Consider the following 21,954-nt stretch of genomic DNA (forward strand, 5'->3'; position numbering starts at 1 on the left):
TTTGTGCCTCCCACCCCGGAGCGATCCTCCCATCTTTTTGAATCAAAGTTTCAGAAGGTGGGATCCCCGTCCCTTTAAAGACTTTAATGGGCAATCAGAGGGCTGGCAGCTCAGCAGTATTGGCAACGCCGCTGAGAGCAGTGGCCACTGCCGGTACTGCAGAGGCCTCGGACCCGGACCCAGGCCTAGCACTGGAACCCAAAACAGAGGCAGGTGAGGTGGCGGTCACCGGGGCTAGTCTGGAAGGTCCCAGCGAGGGGGGTTGGGGGAGTGGTTGTGCAGTCTGAGAGAGGGGGTTCCCAGGAGGTAAAGTTGTTCCCAGTGGGCATCCTCCCTGGGCCACAAATTGCCCACGGAGGGACCCACACCCCCCTCCCCCACTCCACCAAGCCTGCGGTGGGGGGCACTTTGTGTTGCAAGACATCCTCCCTGCATGGCAGAGGCACCCCCTGCTACTGGTAAGATCCCAGCTGTGGCGGGACAAGGTCCTTAATTGGCCATTAATAGGCCACTTAAGGGCCTCAATTGGCCTCTGGGCGGGAAGGCCGTCATCGGCCTATCCCGCCCCCAGAAGATCGCTGGGTGACGGGCCCTCCACCAAGGACAGCTGTTAGCAACGGGAACTAAGTCCAGTTTCCCACCCACTCTTTAGGCTGAAGGTGCTGTTTTCAGTTTTTATTTTCTTCACCTTGTTAACTAAGATTGGCTAATTGGACATTGAACAGGTCTGAAACCTGTTGCATATCTCATTTTGTGCCATGCTACATGCTTTATCTGTCCACTTGGGTATCTAAGCTGGGTGGGCTGCTAAACTTTTGTTTTCCTGTCCCTGTCTCAAACTTGTCTCGTACGGACGAACATACAAACATATGAATTAGGAGCAAGAGTAGGCCACTTGGCCCCTCGAGCCTGCTCCGCAATTCAATAAGATCATGGCTGATCTGATTGTAACCTCGACTCCACATTCCTACCTATCCCCAATAACCTTTCACCCCCTTGCTTATCAAGAATCTATCTACCTCTGCTTTAAAAATATTCAAAGACTCTGCTTCCACCGCCTTTTGAGGAAGAAAGTTCCAAAGACTCACAACCCTCAGAGATAAAGTTTCTCCATCTCTGTCTTAATTGGGCAACCCCTTATTTTTAAACAGTGACCCCTAGTTCTAGATTCTCCCACAAGGGGAAACATCCTTTCCATATCCATGCTTTAAGTTCTGTTGTGGAATGTACATGAAAGATGTTACTTCGTTACAAGACAGCACACTTTTTAAGCTTCAGCTGCTTCTTACCAGCCTCAAAGATTTGTCTGACAGGAGCTTTAGTCAACAAAATTAAGGGCAGTGGAGTCAGTCTTTTTGGCATACTAGAATTTGGGAAAGGGCTAGAAGTAGAAAGGTATTCATGAAGCCTTTTTAATCTATGATAATATACTTGTTCACTAATGGCAAATTTACAGGTTTTTTTGGAGCATTTATACTGTCCAATGCAAATATAGATAAGAGTGCTTGAACTGTTCTGCAGTGATATAATATCTTTTTGGGGTTTTATTTCGAATTTTGTCTTTTTGGTAAGCGATACAAATAAACCATTTTTTTGTTAAGGTTGTATCACTATCTTCAATGATTTAAATAACCTGATATGTGAATTGAATGAATATAACTGTACAGTTATTTGCTGCCAAATTCCATGATCATTACAAACCATCTCCACAGGGCCACTGTCAGGCTTCATTATCTTTGAGCTCCCAGGAATGTGATCCATGGACATGCCACATGTTTCCACAAGACCACCTCCTCACTGACATCAACACCTCCAGGGCAACTGTCAACATCCTTGAGGATGCAACCTTCCTCTCCCAAAGACACCACCGACGTTTACAAGGACAGTGCCATGTCCCATAAACCCGGCCAACTACGTCCTGAGGCTGATGGAATGATCCCTGAAGACATTGGTCACTGAGAAACTGCCACCTTTGTTTAAGTTCCTGGCAGCTTCCTTGGATACAGCCATCACCTATGCTCCCTAAAGGCACTGAGATTGTGCATAAATTGACTCATTTCTTGCTCCCCTCACGCACCACCTCACCCCAACCAAGTGAACATTATTGTGCAAAGAGTGTGTCCAATTGTTGAGCATAATTGATATCAGCTTCACTGTTCAGTTCTCTGTATCCTACCTCAATTTCCTTGTATACCACCTTGGATCAAAATGGATTACTAGATATTTTGCTAGCTCCAGCCCCTCTCTAGATTCTAATATTCCAACAAAGCTGGTTCCACAGGTTCTAATCCTGTGACAAAAGCTCCGATCAAGAGCAGGAATTATCCCCAAACAAAGGTTATTTTTAATTTGCAGTGCATGAAGGAACAGATGCAGTTCAGAACACCTGGAGCATTAGATAGACGAGAATCGCAAAGTCGTTGAAGTTAAAATCCCTTATAACAGAACACATCTGATTAGGATCTTGATATTGTGTACCTTCATTATTTCAAAAATGCTAAAAACTAAAAATTTGTGTGCATTCATCATACAATATGTCTATTATTTTTTAAGTCCGTGCAAAATTGCAGAGCAAAATATTGGCCCGGATTTTGCAGCGGTAAAGACAGTGAAACTGTCAGCCAACATTGCTACTCTAAAACTGACAGCCACTTCGAGAGTCTGCACATGCACAAAATAACACGGAAATCCAGAAATTGCTGTTTTACGCTCCTCCAGAGGGTGCGCTGTTTAGATCTCACCACACTGGAATCCCTAAGCAATCAGTGAATTGACAAAAACTTTCAATTTCGCGCTGTTAATCTTGCTATAAAAATCCTTGAAAAATTGACACCTTGTTGAATGAGGTGTAACTGGGTTTTAAACTGTGTACTCAGCTCATAATTACTCCTAAATGGCCTCACTGGGCCTGAAAAACTAATTTTCTTTTTGTGGAATGCCAATTTTTTTTATTCTTTCATGGGATGTGGGTACCGCTGGCAAGGCCAGCATTTGTTGCACATCCCTAATTGCCCTTGACAATTGAGTGGCTTGCTAGGCCATTTCAGAGGGCAGTTAAGAGTCAGCCACATTGCTGCAGGTCTGGAGTCACATGTAGGCCAGACCAGGTAAGTCAGCAGACTTCCTTCCCTGAAGGACTTTAGTGAACCAAATGGGATTTTATGACAATTGATGATAGCTTCATGGCATCATTACAGAGACCAGCTTTCAATTCCAGATTTTATTAATTAATTGAATTTATTAATTAATTGAATTTAATTTCCACCAGCTGCCAGAGTGGGATTTGAACCTATGTCCCCAGGGCATTAGCCTGGGCATCTGGATAGCTAGTTTAGTGACATTGCCACTGCACCACCATGTTTATTTCACTACCTGAAAATTTAAATTACAAGTGAAAGGATTCAGTGCTTTTAATTTCCTGGTTTGCTGTCTGTGGGAATACTTTGATATGATTGGTTGCTTGCCATAATTGCTGATATCACTGCTGTTGCATGCCAAGATGTCCCCTTGACTTGGCGCCAGATATAAACTGCTGTCAGGAAAGGGGAGAGATCGCTTTCTTTGAGGTCAGTGGTGAGCACCGTTGCTTCGCTGCTAACTGCAAAATCCAGCATATAATACTATCTGAAGAAATGAAGTGTCATTTTATTTTGTGGAAACCGGAGAGAACAATGCAGATGTTAAATAAGCGAACAGCAAATATCGTGAAGTGAATGAATGTGTGTTTCCTTTTAATATGTGTGGATGCTGATAGCTGGACAAAGTTGGCATCCCTTTGATTAAAGGAAGGAAAGAATACATATTTCAAAGCTAAGCAGAGGGAAAAAAAATGTATAAGCTCAGCTTTTAACAAATTATCTCCCATTTTTGTATATAACGTTTAAATTTGTTCCTGTTGCCTAGGTAACTATTATGGAACACCCAAGCCTCCAAGCCAGCCACTCAGTGGGGAAGTAATTACCAGTGATGCTTTGCGAGGTCCTCAGTCTGGCACAAAGCCGACTCCAAAACGAAGCAAGTCATACAATGATATGCAAAATGCTGGAATAGATCAACCAGAAAATGAAGATGACGAGGAAAACCCTGAAATGAATAGTAGTTTTACAGGTAAACTGATGCCTTCCAAGAAATCTCATCACTCAGCCTTAAAAATAAATGTGTAAAACAAAATTGTAATGACAGACAATTCCATGCATTAAAGCTCGTTTAACATATTTAGAACAAGACAAAAGGAAGAAGTACATTATGGTGCATTTTGAAACCTGCAGTACACTTGCAAAAACATATTGGAGAGCTAATTATGTGGTACAATATTATACAAAGATGACAAGAATATACAATTATCAGCTTGGTAGTCTTCTCACTTCTGTCTCAAGGATTTGGATGAAACTAACTTCTAGATTTGCTGTTGCACCATTACTTCCGTCATTTTCCTGAGGATCTATCTTTGATCCTCACCTTTTTCTCATCTACAGGCTGCCCCTTGGCAACATCATCTACAGACATGAAGTCAGCTTTCACTTGACGACACCCTTTTCTACCATTGCCTTTGTGCTGTCAGACAGCTTGTTCGACATCCAGTCTCATGTAAACCACAATTTTCTCTAATTATATATTAGAACCCAAAGCCATCGTCTTTGGTCCCTATCACAAACTCTGTACCCTTGCCACTAATTCCAGCCCCTTCCCCAGGAACTAGCTCGGGGTCAACCAGACTGCTGGCAACCTTTACATCCTCTTCAGCCCTCAGCTTCCATTATAGATATCACCTATTTCTACCTCCGTAACATCACCTGCTCTGCCATTACTCTACCTCATCTAATGCTGAAACTCCTGTCAATTCTTTAGTCACCTTCTGCTCGAATCTTCCAATGCTCTCTTGTCCATGTTCCCATTCTCCAAGCTCCATAAACTACAGCTCATCCAAAACTCCACTGTCCTTATATGATCTCACACCAAATCCTGCTGACCTGTCTCCCTGACCTACATTGGCTTCCATTACTCCAACATCGCAGATTTAAAATTCCCGTATTTATTTTTTTAATCCCTTCATAGCCTTTCCTATCTTTGTAAACTCCTCCAGCCTTAATCCTGCCCACTCCAAACTCCATTCCTCAAACTTCTCACCTCTTGTACATATCCCTCTCCTTTCACTTACACCATTGATGGTTTGCCTTCAGCCACCTAGGCCCCATAGTCTGAAGTTCCCTGCCTAAACCTTTCTGCTTCATCATCTCTCTCTTTCCCTTCCTTAAAATCTACCTCTTTGACCAGAATCTTGGTCACTCCTCCTAATAGTTCCTTTGTTAGCTAGGTGTTTGTTTCTTTTTCTTCAAGCTTCTATGAAGCACCTTGTGGCGTTTTCCTCTGCTAAAGACGCTATATAAATGTGAGTTATTGTAGATTTGTATTTATAATCCAAGCTGATACTCCCCTGTCATATTGAGTGACTGCTTTGTTTCCACAATGCTGTTCTTCAGAGGAGATTTCAAGCTGATGTCTTTTCTGCCTGTTCCAGCGATTTGATTCGATGTTAAAAATCTCATAGCACGATTTGAAGAAGCAAAGAAAGTCTATATTCCTCAATCAACAACCAAATAACAGACTTATCAGTCATTTATCTTATCTTGTTTTGGAACTTTTCTGTGTGCAAAATGGCTACTGTGTTTGTGTACATAACAGACACTGCATTTTAAAGTTATTCACTGTAACATGAAGTGCTTTGAGATATTTCTGAGAGGTGATAAGCTGTTACATCAATATCTTTTTTCTCCTTTCAATGATATGAACGGTCAGCATTCCTGATTGTTTAATTTTTCATAAACATTTTTAATTGTCAAGACTGTCAACATATTACATAATCATTTGGCAGTAAAATTGCGTTGCAGCACACCATGTGCTCTTTCTACTAAATGTGTAATCAATTGTGTATATATGTAAATCAGGAAATCTGCTGCCAGTACTGTTGGCCAAGCTAAAGAGTACAGAGGCAATTCAACAGATCTCTTTGTAAATAAGATGAGAATTATTACATTTTTTAAATAGAAAGCATTACGATATAAGCTTTTACTTGAGTCCCATGCTGTGTACTTTCCTGTGGCACTTTCAAAATGATGGTCTAGGTATTTCAGAACAGTAGGGAAGGTATTTGTCTCCAGTAATCTATGTTACTTTGAATATTTTCTATGACGACTTATTTAGCATTAGAACCTTGCATGAAATTTAATTTTGAGATGCAGATGAGTTATTGAATACCACATAATCATCAATCACTGAACAAAATGGTAGTCTCCGGTGGATGTCATGGCAAATTTCTCTCACTGTGTCTGTGTTGCTTTGTTGAGAAGAAAATTCTTTCCCTGTGATGAGGTCACCTTCAAATTTAGAGATTCTTTTGTAAATTAACCATCAGATTTGTGTTTGCCACTGCCCTTGATGAAAGCTGCCCACAAAGACCTAGCCATCTCTATAACATGGGGATTACCCCTTTCCCGATGCCAGTTTGTTTCTGGCACCAAATCAAGGGAATCTCCAGGCATCCAGCAGCAGTGATGACATGAAGCAGGGTAAGCAGCCAATCACATTGAAATATTCACACAGGCAGTAAAACCAGGAAGTAAAAACCACTGAATCCCTTTGCTTTTAACTTTTAAATTTTTAGACAGCAAAATAAATGACTGGAACATACACATGGGATTTAGGTAGAAGCCAAAATATCATAAACAAGCTTAAAAAGAAATTATTTTAAAAAGATGTAGAATTTCTTGTAATAGAGAAATTTGATAATCAACAAATACAAAGTTATTCTTTCAGGGCCAATGAGGCTGTTTAGCAGTAATTATGAACTGAGTACCTGCTCCTGCCTCCGCCGCCACTTTACGCAAGGTGGAGGTGGCGAAAAACGGCCCGCCCGCCCCAGGCCAATCAAGGCCCTTAAATGGCCACTTAATGGCCTCTGCCCGCCACCACAGAGATTTTACCCATGGCCGGTCAGGCGGCCCAGGCCTGAGAGAAGCCGCTTGACAAAGGCAGGCGGCACTCTGACAGCCTGTTGGGGGGGCCCCCTCATGATCGGGCCCCCTCATGATCAGGCATCCTGTGCCCGACGGAAGGCCGCCCCTCGCTGCCGCATCCATCCCCAGCACCCAACACGCCACCCCCCGTCCCCCGTCCCCCTAATCAACCACCCTTGCCTGCCGGGGCCTGACCGATCACCCCTGGCGAGGCACCTAAAACTTATCTTGGTTCTGGGGCTCCCTGACATCTTCTTTGTGATGGCTGGGGTGCAGTCCCAGCAGTGGCCACCGCTCCCGGTGGCCCTGCTGGGACAGAGAGCTGCCGGCCCTCTGGCTGGCAGCTCCATTAGGCGGGACTTCCTGCCTCAATGAGGTGGAAGTCCTGAATAAAAACAAGTTAATGGCTTGGGGACTGAAAAATGTGGATTGGATCCCCAGGCCAGGTGGAGGCGTGTTCACCACCGACTTTTCAGTGGATGGCTCCCGTCCGCCAAGAGTAAAATTCAGGCCGTTCTGGGAAGTTCAATGATATCGACTTTGTTCATAAATGCCACTTTGAATATGTATTCTTTTCACTTAAAACAGAGTAAATTGCTAATTTTCCAGTCTGCTAAGGTATTAACTGCTCAATCACATAACCCAGATATACTTAAGTATTCTAGAAATAAACAGAAAGAGCATGTTTTATTCTGACTTTAATGTTCGATTGTTTTTAGATTCCAGTGAACAAGACGAGCAAAACACACACGCCCCCAAAGAAGTGGCACCTCAGTACAGCAACCTCAATAGCTCCAATATCCATAGCACAGAGCTGCCTCAGCAACCAGTACAGAACTCAGATCTCACAACAGACAACCTTGGCCCTTTGCCTGACAACTTGGAAATGGCATTTACTGAAAATGGGGAAGTCTACTTTATTGAGTGAGTAGTTTCTTTTTTATTAGAACCTGATTGAATATTCTGCCATGTGTGAGCCATAAATCTATGAAGACTTATAGATTTTATTCATTAAAAATTAACACTTCTTTGGTGACTTGGGAAAAAAAATAAGCACATTTGCAATGGTAATGAAATGATAGACCAATTGTTATATTTTTATGCTCTGATATAGCAAATTACGGACTGTTGCCATATATTTCAAAGATCTAAATTATTGCTGATTATGATGTCAACTATGCCACTGGTTTTTACCCATAATTCTCAGCAGAGTGAGTTCCTGGTCTTGACCATTACTTCAATACTGAGTGACGTCATGTACTCATAGTTTCGGAAAATTGAAAGTGAAGTGGCAATTCATTCAACTTCTCGTGCCATGATGGAGAGTAGCATCAGCAGATACCTTGAAGCAAAACAGTTCAACAACAGCTTGCATTTATAAACCATCTTTAATATAGTAAAATGGTCCAACGTGCTTCACAGGAGTGTTATCAGCCAGAATTTGACAATGGAGATATGAGGACAGCTGACAAAAGATTTGGTCAAAGAGTTAGGTTTTAAGGAGCATTTTATGGGAAACTCAGAGGTAGAGAAGTGAAAAGGTATAGGGCGGGAATTCCAAAGCTTAAAGCCTAGACAGCTGAATGCACGGCTGCCAATGATGGGGCAAAGGAAATTGGGAATGCACAAGAGGCCAGAATTGGAGGAACGCAGAGTTTTTGGAGGGTTGTAGGGCTGTAGGAGATGATGTAGATTGGAAAAAGCAAGGTCGTAGAAGGATTTGAACACAATTTGAGGCATTGCTGGACTGGAAGCCATTGTAGGGCATTGAGCACAGGAGTGATCTCCTATGAATGGAGCATGATGCAGAATTTTTTAAGGGAGGAAGAAATCAAAAGTTTAAAAAAAATGATGGAACATGGTTATTAACTGGTTAATTTGATCCAACTGTCTTACTTGTCAATTCAGTTGAAGAGGTTAGCAACAGGATTTCTCTCCACACTCTGCTTTACTATTTGTATGAGCGAAGGACACTCATTCACAATTTTTTCACCACTATCTCTTTGCTTAATCTGGATTGATTCCTAGCTCTCCCACTGTTTCAAAGTCATTATTATTCCGATTAGTTCACACTTTCTGTTCAGTTTATATGAAGCTGAAAAGGTTTGGCTCAGTGGCAGCAGTCTTCCCTCTGAATCAGGAGATTGTGGATTTAAATTCTATTCCAGAGCCTTGAACACAAAATCCAGGCTTCAATACTGAGAGAGTTCTGTGCTGACGGAGGTGTGGTCTTGATGATAAGATGTTAAACCAAGCCCCTGTCAAGCCTCTTAGATGAATTTAAAAGATCACATACTACTATTCGATGAGGTATAGGAGCATTCTCCCCAGTGTCCTGCTCAATGCATAATCCTCAACCATGCTTAAAAAAACAGATTAACTGGTCACAATCTCATTTCTTGGACCTTACTGTGTGCAAATAGACTCCCACTACTTTCCTACATTACAATAGTGTTGCTTTAAAAACAGAAAGTGCTGGAAATACTCATCAGGTCAGGCAGCAACTGGAGAGAGAGAAGCAGAGTTAACGTTTCAGGTCTGTGACCTTTCATCGGAATTGGCAAAGGTTAGAAAATAATTAGGGTTTAAGCAAGTGAAGTGGGTGGGGGAGGGGCGGAAGAGAACAAAAGGGGAGGTGTGTGATAGGGCAGAGGGCAGGAGAGATTAAATAACAAAGTTGTCCTGGGACAAAGGCAAAGAGAGTGTTAATGCTTGTGGTGAAAGACAAAGCATTAGTCCAGAGATAGTGTTAATAGTGGAATAATGGGCAGCTCTGTCGACATGATAAACAGACACATCGTTAAAAAGTAAAATAAAATAAAAAATATTAAAAAAAGGCCAGTCATGCTCTGAAGTTATTGAACTGAATGTTCAGTCTGCAAGGCTGTAGAGTGTCTAATTGAAAAATCAGGTGCTGCTCCTCGAGCTTGCATTGATGTTCACTGGAACACAGGAATAGGCCAAAGACAGAAATGTTGGCATGAGAGCAGGGGGAAGTGTTGAAATGGCAAGCAACTGGAGGCTTCCATGCTTTTGGACGGAGGTGTTCTGTAAAGCAGTCAACCAATCTGCGTTTGGTCTTCCCAATATAGAGGTGACCACATTGTGAGCACTGAATACAGTATAATAAATTGAAGGAAGTACAAGTAAATCGCTGCTTCACCTGGAAGGAGTATTTGGGGCCTTGGATGGTGAGGAGAGAAGAGGTAAAAGGGCAGGTATTACACCTCCTGTGATTGCATGGGAAGGTGCCTTGGGAAGGGGATGAGGTGTTGGGAGATGATGGAGGAGTGGACCAGGGTGTCGCAGAGGGAACGATCCCTTTGGAATGCTGACAGGGGAGGGGAACGGAAGATGTGTTTGATGGTGGCATCACACTGGAGGTGGTGGAAATGGCAGAGGTTGATCCTTTGGATGTGGAGGCTGGTGGGGTGGCAGGTGAGGACAAGGGGAACCCAGTTGCGGTTCTAGGACGAGGGGAAGGGTGAGGGCAGAAGTGTGGGAAATGGGCCGGACACGGTTGAGGGCCCTGTCAACCACAGTGGGGGGGAATCCTTGGTTGAGGAAAAAGGAAGACATATGAGAAGCGCTGTCGTGGAAGAATGCATCAGAGACAGAGAAACTGGGAGATTGGGATGGAGTCCTCACAGGAGGCAGGGTGTGAGGAAGTGTAGTCAAGTATTGTTTTTGTTCTAGCTGTAGTGCCAAAGGACCATAGGCATTGCTCTCCATTAGTGAGTGACAGTTGATAATGTACAGCTTGAGGGCCACAGCTTCTCAAGCATGGGGCAAGATGAGGAGGTAGACTTTCATGAACTACCACAGCCAGTACGGGGCTTGAACCCGCGCTGTTAGCATCTTGCTGCATCACACTCTAGCTGTCTAACCAACTGAGCTAACTGCCTCCCCATTACAATAGTGACTGCACGTTAAAAGTACTTCATTGGTTGCAAAGCACTTTGGGACATCCTAAGGTTGTGAAAGACACTGTAGAAATGCAGTTTGTTTTTCTTTTAAAATTGTAATCGAGATACTCTAAGACTTTATCGACGTAACCAAACTTTTCTTAAATACTGCCTTCTTTGGGATCTACTTTCTGAATCATCACAAAGCCGTGTTCAATATTTAAATCTTTACATATCTGATGAGCCACAGAGAAGTTATGCTCTGAATAATTAATGCATTTGTCTGAAATTTCTCCCCTTGCTATTTTACTGGAGCTGTTAACCTAGTTATATTTAAATATTTGTTTTGTGACTATGAGGAACATACTCGTGACTAAGAACACAGTTCTTGTACTTCTGGGTTGAAATCTGCCCAGCTGCATGAAAGCTTCCCCTATTAGATTGTAATTCTTTTAGGTGAAAAGTCCCCAGAACGAGTGGTAACAAGTCCACAGCAAAATGAAAATGTCCATAATGTCATCCTAAATTTTTATTCAAAAACATCACAGGGATGTTTGATGTGGGAGTTGGATGTTTTATTTCAAATCTGTAAGTGTACATATTTGGGAATGAGTGTGTGGAGGGTGTTTTGCTCTCGCAGACCTGGGCCTGATTGAGGATAAAAAGTGCAAAAGTATTTTTGCTCTGTAGCTTGATAAATAGAAACTTTACCAGCTATCTTTATAACATATAACCTTGGCAGAAAGAAAAATGCATATTAATTTAATTTAATATTTAGTCATCATTTTAGTTGATTGTTTTTCCAAAATCTGTAGAATGTTTTTGTTATTTGTAGGGAGCCATATTTACACTGGGATTTAGTTTGTGACACGTTTCTCATTGGCTTGTCTGTTAACACAGCACTCCTGAAATGTTTGACACAAGCAGTAATTCTCATACACAGTTCCTTTTTCCCCTCTATTTTGGTGTTGCTGACTCCCTTTATTGTTGTATTTTTTATAACTGGGGCTTTATATTGTCTCTGAAAAGGATGATTACATTAAACATGATGTCAGGTGATACATGACATCACACCCACCGGAGAATAGTGGAATATTCAATATTTCCCTATAAACGTACACTTGCCTGACTTCTGACCTCAGCTGCGATCCTGGTGCAGGTGCCAAATGAATGTCAAACATTTCAAATAGACAGGAAAAAGGCACAAACAGGGGGATTAAGGGCAGCATTTCATTTATTTTGATAAAAAGTAATGAGTGTTGCATGTTACTGACTCTTGCTACCAGAAACATACTGAACAATGTACTTGACAATAACGTAAATTTAATTTGTGGCAAGTAACAGGTCTCATTGTAAGTCTGATTGGCAGCCAAAACCGAATGCACCCAAATCCACAAATCGCACGTGTAGATGTTGAAGTGGCCAAATCATTGCAAACTGCAGAAACATGTTTAAAAATTGAAATGACAGTTCACTGATTATATTTTTAGAAGAAGTACACTTTAAAAAAAAAAAATGACCTTTATGTGCACTAAAGTTTTAGAAAACAAAGTTCACCAATGTTTTTTGATTTATTTCCTTTGAATCTGTTTTGCATAGCCATTCATTTATTTAATCATGTCACCATTAATATTACTATTCGATGGAGTGTGCTTTATTTTAAATGCATGGCTTTGACTATCAGTGTTTAGAAACATATGAACATTTTTACACTATAAATGCATAATCATTTAACCCATGACACTGTATTGACAATGAACCATGAACAGATATTTTCACATCTTGGTAATTACCCTTATTTATGCATTGTCTTTGTCAGTTAAAGTTATCAGGATCAATTTGCATTTTGAGTGGCCAACTTACTGAATGTGCCAACCGTTGCCTGCACTTGAAGCAAAGAAGCAATGCTGATTTTGAGCCACAACCTCATTAATATCAGTGCTGAGCTGGAGGCTCTAAACTGGTGTCCTGATGCAGCTTGCCCAGTTGGGGCCTACCAATATCTGCGTCCCGGAGGAGCAATCCTGCTCTTCCTGGCCCCACAAAAGTATCAAATCTATCATGATTGGACCCCATCTCCTCAATTGCCTATGGAAATGATATGAGCTTTGAAAATTTCTAATCTATAGTGGCAATGGGGCCCTAAGGCCACAGTTTGCATATTCATCGGGGCCTCCAGCCTGAAGTAGGCAGGCTGTTTAGGCATCTCTCCTGTTTCTCATCTACATGCTGCCCCTCAGGAACATCATCTGAAAACTTCATCCAGGCCTTTGAACATGACTATTTTAACGCACACCTGACTGGCCTATCATCCTCCATAAACTTAAGCTCAGCCAAAACTCTGCTGCCCACATCCTAAATCACACCAAGTCCTGTTCACTCATCACCTATGTGCTTGCTGACCTAAATTGGTGTTAATTGTAGGAGGTGCAGACTTATAATGTGTAACTCTGTAAATAAATGAGTATAAAAGTATGTAAAGATTGGCATCAGTTCCATTCTTCACCATCTAGCTTTCTGGGGTATAACAGTTGTCTCCTGGTTAAGCAATGCCTCAGTTTTAAAATTCTTATCTTTGTTTTCAAATTCTTCCCTGGTATCACCCCTCCCTATATCTGTAATCTCCACCGCTCCTATAACCTTCCAATATATCTGCACTCCTCCAATTCTGGCCTCCTGTGCATTCCAATTTTAGTCACTCCACCATTGGCGGCCGTGCCTTCAGCTGCCAAGGCCATAAACTCTGGAATTCCCTCCCTAAATCTCTCTGCCTTTCTACCTCACTCGTGTCCTTTAAGATGCTGCTTAAACCTCTTTGACCAAGCTTTTAGTCATTTTCTCTAATATCGCTTGATGTGGTTCTGTATCACATTTTGTTTGATAACTCTCCTGTGAAGTACCTTGGAATGTTTTACTATGTTAAAAGTGCTATATAAATGCAAGTTGTAGTTGTAGTAAGCTCATACTCTATGCCATGATCCACATCCAATAATGTTCCTATTCTGCTGGAAACTTATGTTGCAAGATCCAAAACTATGAATTTCTCTATAAAAGTTCAAGATAGAGATTGAGACACTCTCTGTGTTGGTATTTGGATCATTCACATGTTGTCCATCTGGCACTCCAGAAATGACCATACATTTACAACCTCTCTGACCACTCTTCTGGAATCTCTGTCCTAAATGCTTTGCTGGACTGGAGACTCTCCTTTGTGCTGATTCCTTCAAAAAGGAGTGTTGAAGGCTTCTGTTCAATATTTCATTTTGCTTATGTTCCTTGTGCAAGTTGCCTTGATACTCATTACATCTATTACTATTCTCCACTGTTTGAATTCTATAGTATTTCAGTGTAACAGGTTTGGGTTCTAGTTTCACGATGAAAATTTTTACTGTTTGAAAAATCATAAGTGCATTTTTGTTCTTCGAATCATTCATTCCACTTTGGTCCATCCATTGCTCATTACCTTCTAATTTGAGAATTACCTTTTAGGCTCCGGTTGATATTATCAGGTTCATGTCTCCTTGAACTCGTTTTGCTTTTCTGTTGTGAAGAACAGCTCAGTTACAACTCATAGAAACTGTTGTCTGTCTCATTTTTCCTAGTCCGTTTGCTTCTTTTTTAAATCTGCTATAATTCTTTTCAGAGGGTTTCTTATTCCATCTGCAGCAGTAATTCAAAACAACCCTCCTGCTTCCATCAGAAGATCAGTGTTTAGGATGTCAGTGCCTTGAAATCGCTCTGTTAAAGGTTTCCAATGTTTATTTGCTTCTGTAAGATTGATATCATTGTGTAATTAGAGGCATTCAGTTAACTGGCCTGGGATTGAATATTGCTCCCAAAGAGTAGTTCCCAGTCAAGCTCTGTTATTCAGAGGATGTTACTTAAATTATTTTGCCTTTTTGTGTTGTGTTGAATTTGCAGTATGATGTACCATTTACCATTATATTCTGCACTCTTTAGATTCATCTAGTTTAGAAGATCAATGAAATCTATTGGGGCACTATTTTGAAAAATAATATTCAATAGTAGTTGTTGACACAGGATTCAATATTTATAACTAAAGCTCTCGAGAGATTCTGGCTAATATGTGTGAATACTTTTGTATATTATGTTACTTTGCAGCCACAATACTAAGACCACATCATGGCTTGATCCAAGGTGCCTGAGCAAGCAGCCAAAACCACTGGAAGAATGTGAAGATGATGGTAAGTGTATGAAATGTGACAATTCTTGCAGCTTAAAAGCATTCACTTTGTTCTTCAGAAAGATTTAATATTGCAATGAAGCACAATTCATTTGCTGACAAAAATATGCTCTTAAATGCCTTTTTTTGCAGCAATGAACTCATAATTAGCTGCTTGAAATTATCAATGACTGCTGTATCTCTAAAATAAAAATAAAATAAAAATAAAATAAAATACTTAATGGAATGTCACTCAAAGTTACAGATTTTAGTGACTTAGCTGGTTGTGTACCTTCAGTTTTAAATATTGCCTTGCAGTCCAGGTTTCATTGCAATGTTTATTTATGCGGCTGTTTGTGAAGGTACTTGGTACTGTCAAACCACTCGCCACTTCCAAAACCAGTTGGTGTTCTTAGAAAATAAATGGAAGTTCTTCAATGTGCAAGTTTTGGAAGTTTCAGTTCCTATTTTAATACAAATAATTTGAAACTTTATTAGTTATAGGCAATTACTGTGCTAGTCGAAATGACTTCAAAAAAAATCTCGAATTCTGTTGAAACTATTGCTACTGTTTAAGTGTCAGCCGTGGCTCAGTTGGTGGCTCTCTCACCTCCTGAGTCAGAATGGGTTCAAGTCCCACTCCAGGGACTTAAGCTCAAAAATCAAGGCTGACACTGCATTGCAGTACTGAGGGAGTGCTGCACTGTCAGAGATGCAGGCTTTTGGATGAGCTGTTAAACTGAGGCCCCGGTTGCCCTCTCCGGTGGACGCAATAGACCCCATGGCACTATTTTGAAGAAGCAGGGCACCCCTGGTGTCCTGACCAATATTTATCCCTCAATCAACATCACAAAAACAGATTATCTGGTCATTATCACATTGCTGTGTGTGCAAGTTGGCTGCCACATTTCCGACATTACAACAGTTCAATAAGTACTTCATTGGCTGTAAAGCTCTTTGCGACATCCTGAGCTCATGAAAGTTGCTATAGATATGCCGGTCTTTTTTTTTTCTTTTTTCTTTAAAATATTAGCTTTAATGTGATCTTTAAATGAGTTACTGCCCTTTGAGTGACTAGGTGACTTTGGAAATTTAGCAGCATGAGATGCATACGGCATCTTGGTTGTGCACTCAGTTAGACCTTTCCTCTTTGAATTCCTCTTGTGGATTATGTCTGTGCTGTTCATTTATTTTAAAGTTACTTATTGCTGTCTCCATGTGGGAACCTGCTGTCATTTACAGGCCTCATCTAAATTATGGAGGTCTTTTGAATTTGCTTCCATAAGGAAAAACAAATGAAAATAGTGTTTTAAAAATTGATGCCAACTACATATTATCATATTAGTACGATAATAAATTGCATTTTTTTATCGTATGGCATTTCTTTTAAGCTACTTGAACAGGACAACCAGAAATGGACACAGCTACTTAAATGGTGTGGAATGCTAGCCATCCTTTAGAAAATCTGGGATTTTGTGGGTTGCTTTTGTGTTCCCCTGTTTACTTTCTGAATTGTGTGGGTGAAGCTACTGCTATTGGGAGTGGGATCTCTGCTTGTTGGTACAACTTTGATTTTTAGCTAAATTCTTTTCTGTTGCTTTCTTCTGTCCTTGCTTGGTGCACTTGCCTTGGAGAAGAAGGGGTACACACAGAGGAACTGGACAGTGAAATAGGTAACTCACCATATAGCATGACGTGCAGTAACTCATGTTTCAACAAATATTCACAAACTCTTAATTTTTTTCTCAGTGTTTTAAGTATTATTGTGATGAAAGATTCAGTGCTGTTGTTAGTTATTTGCGTGTTTGGATATAACTGGAAGCTCTGTGCTTTAATGCAAAGCAATCTCAAGATGTAATTTTAGACTAGTCTAACCTCCGGTAATCAATGGATATTGATCAGAAAAGATACAAGACACGACTTTGTGGTCACTGTGGTTGATGAGATAAGTCGAAGGGTATGACATACAATTTCTCAAAGTAAAAGGCCAGCATCAACAATGAAAGATCTATGGGTTTGAATAATATGGGTATGTATGTGTGTGAACATATATTCAGAACCAGATGTTCTAATTTGGATCCTTAGGGAATACACAGTCTAGAATAAAAACAGAAAATGCTGGAAATAGCAGATCAGGCCACATCTGTGGAGAAAAACGGTAAACGTTTCAGGTCGATGACCTTTCGTCAGAACTGGAAGAAGTTCGAGATGTAACAGGTTTTAAGCAAGTACAGAGGCTAGGGAAGGAGAAGAAAGAACAAAAGGGGAGGTCTTTGATAGGTGGAATGCAGGAGAGATTAAATGACAAAAGGGATGATGGTCCTTTTAAATTTCTGACAGAATTGTCTTTCTACAGAATTTTGAACCTGCAAATTTGGCTTTCACAAATAAATGATTCTATATTACTTTAGAGTGTATATTTGGAGTGTCCCTCATTCCTTCAGCTGTTGGTAATTTCTTCGTCTCAACTCATCGCAGACTGTTGGTACCAGCTTAGTGAGCTCTTCAGAGTGTAGCTGCATTCAGCAAAGGTTGTACCAAGCTGAGCTGAGAAGTTCATTACCATCTAAATTATAAAAACCTTCACCAAGATGCTGTTCAGACAAATGTGTCACTCCAGGCAATGTAGTATAGTAATTAACAAGATGAAAAACATAGATTGGTGCAGCTTAAAAGCAAAACCTTATGAATATTTAGAGCAAATTAACCTTTTTTTTGTTTCTGCAATTATGTGTTGAAATTAATGCATTCACAAATTACTTTTTCTATTTCTGTTTTATTTAATACTAATGGATGCAGCACATTTATATCCGTTGCTTTTTTCTCAAGTTTGTACACAGGTGGCAAGACATCCAGAGTAAGTGTTCAAACTTCCTGTTTTTTTAAATCATCTTGGTGAAGTCCTCACATGATTAAAATCTCCTTTCCCATGCCCCACCTAAAAACACATTAAGATTGAATGTCTAGTTCCATGCACAATGTCAAGAGAGGGAGTGACTTACAAATAAAAAGGAACTGGTCATTGTTTTTTTTTAATTTGACCTCCAAAAAGGAGTGGAATCAATCCTTGCCTGTACACATGATTCCAGCTGGTGTTCCCCTCTCTCAACCTTAAGGTACATATCTCTGAGTGGTCGCAATGGTGGACAGGAAAGAACTGAATTTAATTTGCGCCTGAAAAGTGACAAAGTAATTGTGAATGCTTTACTTTCATAAATTCTGAAATCTGATTTATATGCCAATTTATAACTATTTTTGAAAAATATGGTTTTAACTCAGGAAATTCTTTAAAGTTGATATCTATTAAGAAGGATTTAGTCATAGTATTTAAAAAAGTGAATTTCAATAGATTAGCACATTCTAATTACGAAGGTATTTGGGGATATTGTCTTGTAACTACATCAGTGGCTAAATATTGTTTTGAAAATAATTTATAGAATTTGCGGTGTATAAATGTAGTGGTATTTTAGTGTTAACTGCAACACATATAGAAAGGTCATAATGAAAGTTTGTATTGTACAAATAATTATGAAGTTCCAGCGATCATCACTGTGCTTTTTATGATCTAATCTTTCAAAAACACAGGTTCCCTCTGAAAGTAATCTAAATAAATTGCAAGGCACTAAGCAAAGGTTTTAGTACTTTAGTTTACTGTACACTTTGTTGATGTCGATGTTTTTAGGTTATGATGAATAACTTTGACTTTTACTATTACTGGCACTAATGTAAAGCAAGTGAAGAAAATCTAGCTAACTGTAGGCATATAAGGAGGCCTAAACAGAGCTAACAGATGTATGCATGTTCTCCATCAGAATATGGTAGACCATCACAAAAGTGATACTTGAGGTTTAATAGATCATAACATTGTCTGCCAGATGTATTTCATTTACTATTTGACAAAAAAAACTGCTATGTACAGTCTTGAGGGCTTATAGGGAAGAATAGAAAATGGCCTGGGAATTGTGGGCTTCTAATGCATTTCCTCTCACTAGCAAAATAAAGAGGCATTGAATATCCCATGATTGGCAGAGGTGCCAAATTGTGGTGTATGTTAGCTCTGAAAAGTTTTATATATACATGTATATTTATACACATGTATACATATATTTTATATCTAAGTAAAGTGTGATTATTTCAAATATTTGTTCCATGCCCTAGTATTTAAAACTTATAAACTCTAGGTTATGACTAGTGCTTGATGATAGATACATAGGGGAATTAAATTGGGGACTTGCCAGGCACAGAATCGACCTGCGATTATGCTTATCTGAATAACACAAAGCAATGTTTTCCTTTGCTTGTTTTCTGTTAAAATCATGGGTATAAATACAACGCAATGTAAATTTTTAAAGTTAAAAATAATATGAAAGTGAGACAGAATATTGAAGATTAAGGTTACATAAAAAATAATTATATTACTAAAGATGTAACCTTCTTTGGAAGCAACTACAAATTATTGTTTCTGTCTTTATGGCTGCAGGGACCATTTTGAATAATTGTCCTGGGTCCTATGTTCTCTGGTGGAGGACTGATTGCCAGAGGAATATAGTTTAACCACAAGATTTTTTTTCTGATGAATGGTAAAGGGATGTCACCTTAAACAATGTACAATGTTCTGGAAAATACTTATATGAAAAATAGGTTTTGTGGTCTGACTGATGCAACTCACTTTCTTCAGAACTCATGTACACCACAATTTAACCATTTAATAATATAAGGTAGTATTAGGAGGCTTTCTTTTAAAAACAGGACTAAGTGTTGCATTGAGATAATATAACTGCCTTATGACCCTGGTTTTCTATCCAATCCAAACTGAGCGAATGAAAATCCTCTCCCTCTCCCCACTGGCTTGAAATAAACAATGCTGCTGACGGTACAAAACCATTGCTAATTTGGCACTGTATTGTCAAGTTCACTCAGAGAAGTCACAATGATGGCTGACATGGAAGCAGAAAAATGTCCAATAATGCAATGTATGTAGTCCAAGCTGTTGCTGAGGCACATTTTTGAATTGGAAGTGATTCTGACTGGACAGGACCCAAACTGTTGCTGCATGGTGCTGATATGGAAGGTGTCCTGTACTCCAGGACTAACATTGTTCACCATCACGAACACAAAAGATTACACAAGAAAGATTTGTGAAATCCTGATTGGTTGCTATGGAAATTTTACTGCTATAACATATCACCTGAGTCACACAAATTAGCAATAAAATGTCAAATGTTGCAGGGTGATCTTTTCGAAAGGGGAGGTCAGGATTACCAGAGCAGATACCAGGTTTTAGTACAGAGCAAGAGTGAATTTCATGACATGGTGAAGTAAAAATAGAAAATGCCGATCACATCAAGGGCCTTTGACACAGTTTTCAAGTTTGACCCATTTTAAATATGGGCCACTGCAGCTTCACTGGAAAGAAACTTAAAATATTCTTCTGAGGGGAAAAAAAAAGCTTCTCCTACACGGATGACGTCTGGGCCAGAATCTGTCTGCAAAGATCTGGTCACATGTCTTTTATTCAGTCTTTATTTATTTCAAAGCCTGATATTTGTGAAAATTGAGAATGTTTGAAGATTTCTTAGCATTTTCCATAATAACACTAATCTATCATTATTGATTCATTCAATTTCTTTCAATATGTGCTTGAGAACCGGTACAGAGGAATTCCTGTCATGCTGCATGTTTTTGTACTGAGAATAATGATGATTTAACATTCCCGTGTATCTTTTAGTACATTTTTTACAGTCATCCTCAGAGGACTTTTAAATTGATTACATATATACATAAATTAATAGTTTTATTTATATAACATTCAGAAGCATATTTTAGAATCAACACTGATGCACTGATTCAGAATCTGTGATAAGCCTGTTTGATGCTGGCCACCCATATTGGAGTGAGCCATTGGTTTAGTGGAAACATTTTCTTCTCTGATCCAGAAGGTGTATGTTCCAGACAGTCTCACTGAGTGGAGACTGGAGCTCCAGCTCTGAATTCTAGTGAGGTACTCATGTCCGATGAATGTGGTTGTCCCCCTCCCCATCACTGTATGGATTACATACGAACATACGAATTAGGAGCTGGGACAGGCCACTCGGCCCCTCGAACCTGCTCCGCCATTCAATAAGATTATGGCTGATCTGATTGTAACCTTGACTCCACCCGATAACCTTCCTGCCTACCCCTGATAACCTTTCACCCTCTTGCTTATCAAAAATCTATCTACCTCTTCCTTAAAAATATTTAAAGACCATGCTTCCACTGCCTTTTAAGGAAGAGAGTTCCAAAGACTCACGACCCTCTGAGAAAAAAAAATTCTCCTCATCTCTGTCTTAAATGGGTGACCCCTTATTTTTAAATAATGACTACTAGTTCTAGATTCTCCCACAAAGGTAAACATCCCATTCCAGGTATTAGTGTAGTAACCCTCTCTGAATTGCTTCTCACACATTTACATCTTTCCTTAAACAAGGAGACCAGTACTGTACCCAGTACTCCAGATGTGGTCTCACCAATACCCTGTATAACTGAAGCATAATCTCCCTACTTTTGTATTCAATTTCCCCTTGCAATAAACAGTAATATTCTATTAGCTTTCCTAATTACTTGCTGAACCTGCATACTAACCTTTTGCAATTCATGCACCAGGACACTCAGATCCCTCTGCATCTCAGAGCTCTGCAATCTCTCACTATTTAGATAATATGCTTCTTTTTTATTCTTCCTGCCAAAGTGGACAATTTCACATTTTTCCACATTATGTAGCATTTCACCATTGTATAATGTAGTCTTCAATTAGAAAATCTTTAATTCAGCACCATAATCTGTATAAAATAACAATTTCCCTTGATATCAC

The 21,954-nt window shown here is 39.9% G+C and overlaps 1 protein-coding gene across 6 annotated transcripts in view; it reads left to right on the forward strand.

Moving 5' to 3' along the window:
• The window catches only part of magi1b (membrane associated guanylate kinase, WW and PDZ domain containing 1b), a 492,316-nt gene that overhangs the window by 384,231 nt on the left and 86,131 nt on the right, over positions 1-21,954 (forward strand). For 5 of the 6 annotated variants that reach the window (XM_068051572.1, XM_068051574.1, XM_068051577.1 and 2 more), the window contains exons 4-7: positions 3,904-4,107; positions 7,733-7,937; positions 15,041-15,123; positions 16,739-16,774. In XM_068051572.1, the coding sequence (XP_067907673.1) occupies positions 3,904-4,107; positions 7,733-7,937; positions 15,041-15,123; positions 16,739-16,774 (528 nt within the window). The remainder of the gene's footprint in view (positions 1-3,903; positions 4,108-7,732; positions 7,938-15,040; positions 15,124-16,738; positions 16,775-21,954) is intronic. The other variant, XM_068051575.1, reaches the window with a different exon arrangement.

This window comes from Heterodontus francisci, chromosome 19 (assembly GCF_036365525.1).
Source record: "Heterodontus francisci isolate sHetFra1 chromosome 19, sHetFra1.hap1, whole genome shotgun sequence".
In the NCBI taxonomy this organism is placed as follows: domain Eukaryota; kingdom Metazoa; phylum Chordata; class Chondrichthyes; order Heterodontiformes; family Heterodontidae; genus Heterodontus; species Heterodontus francisci.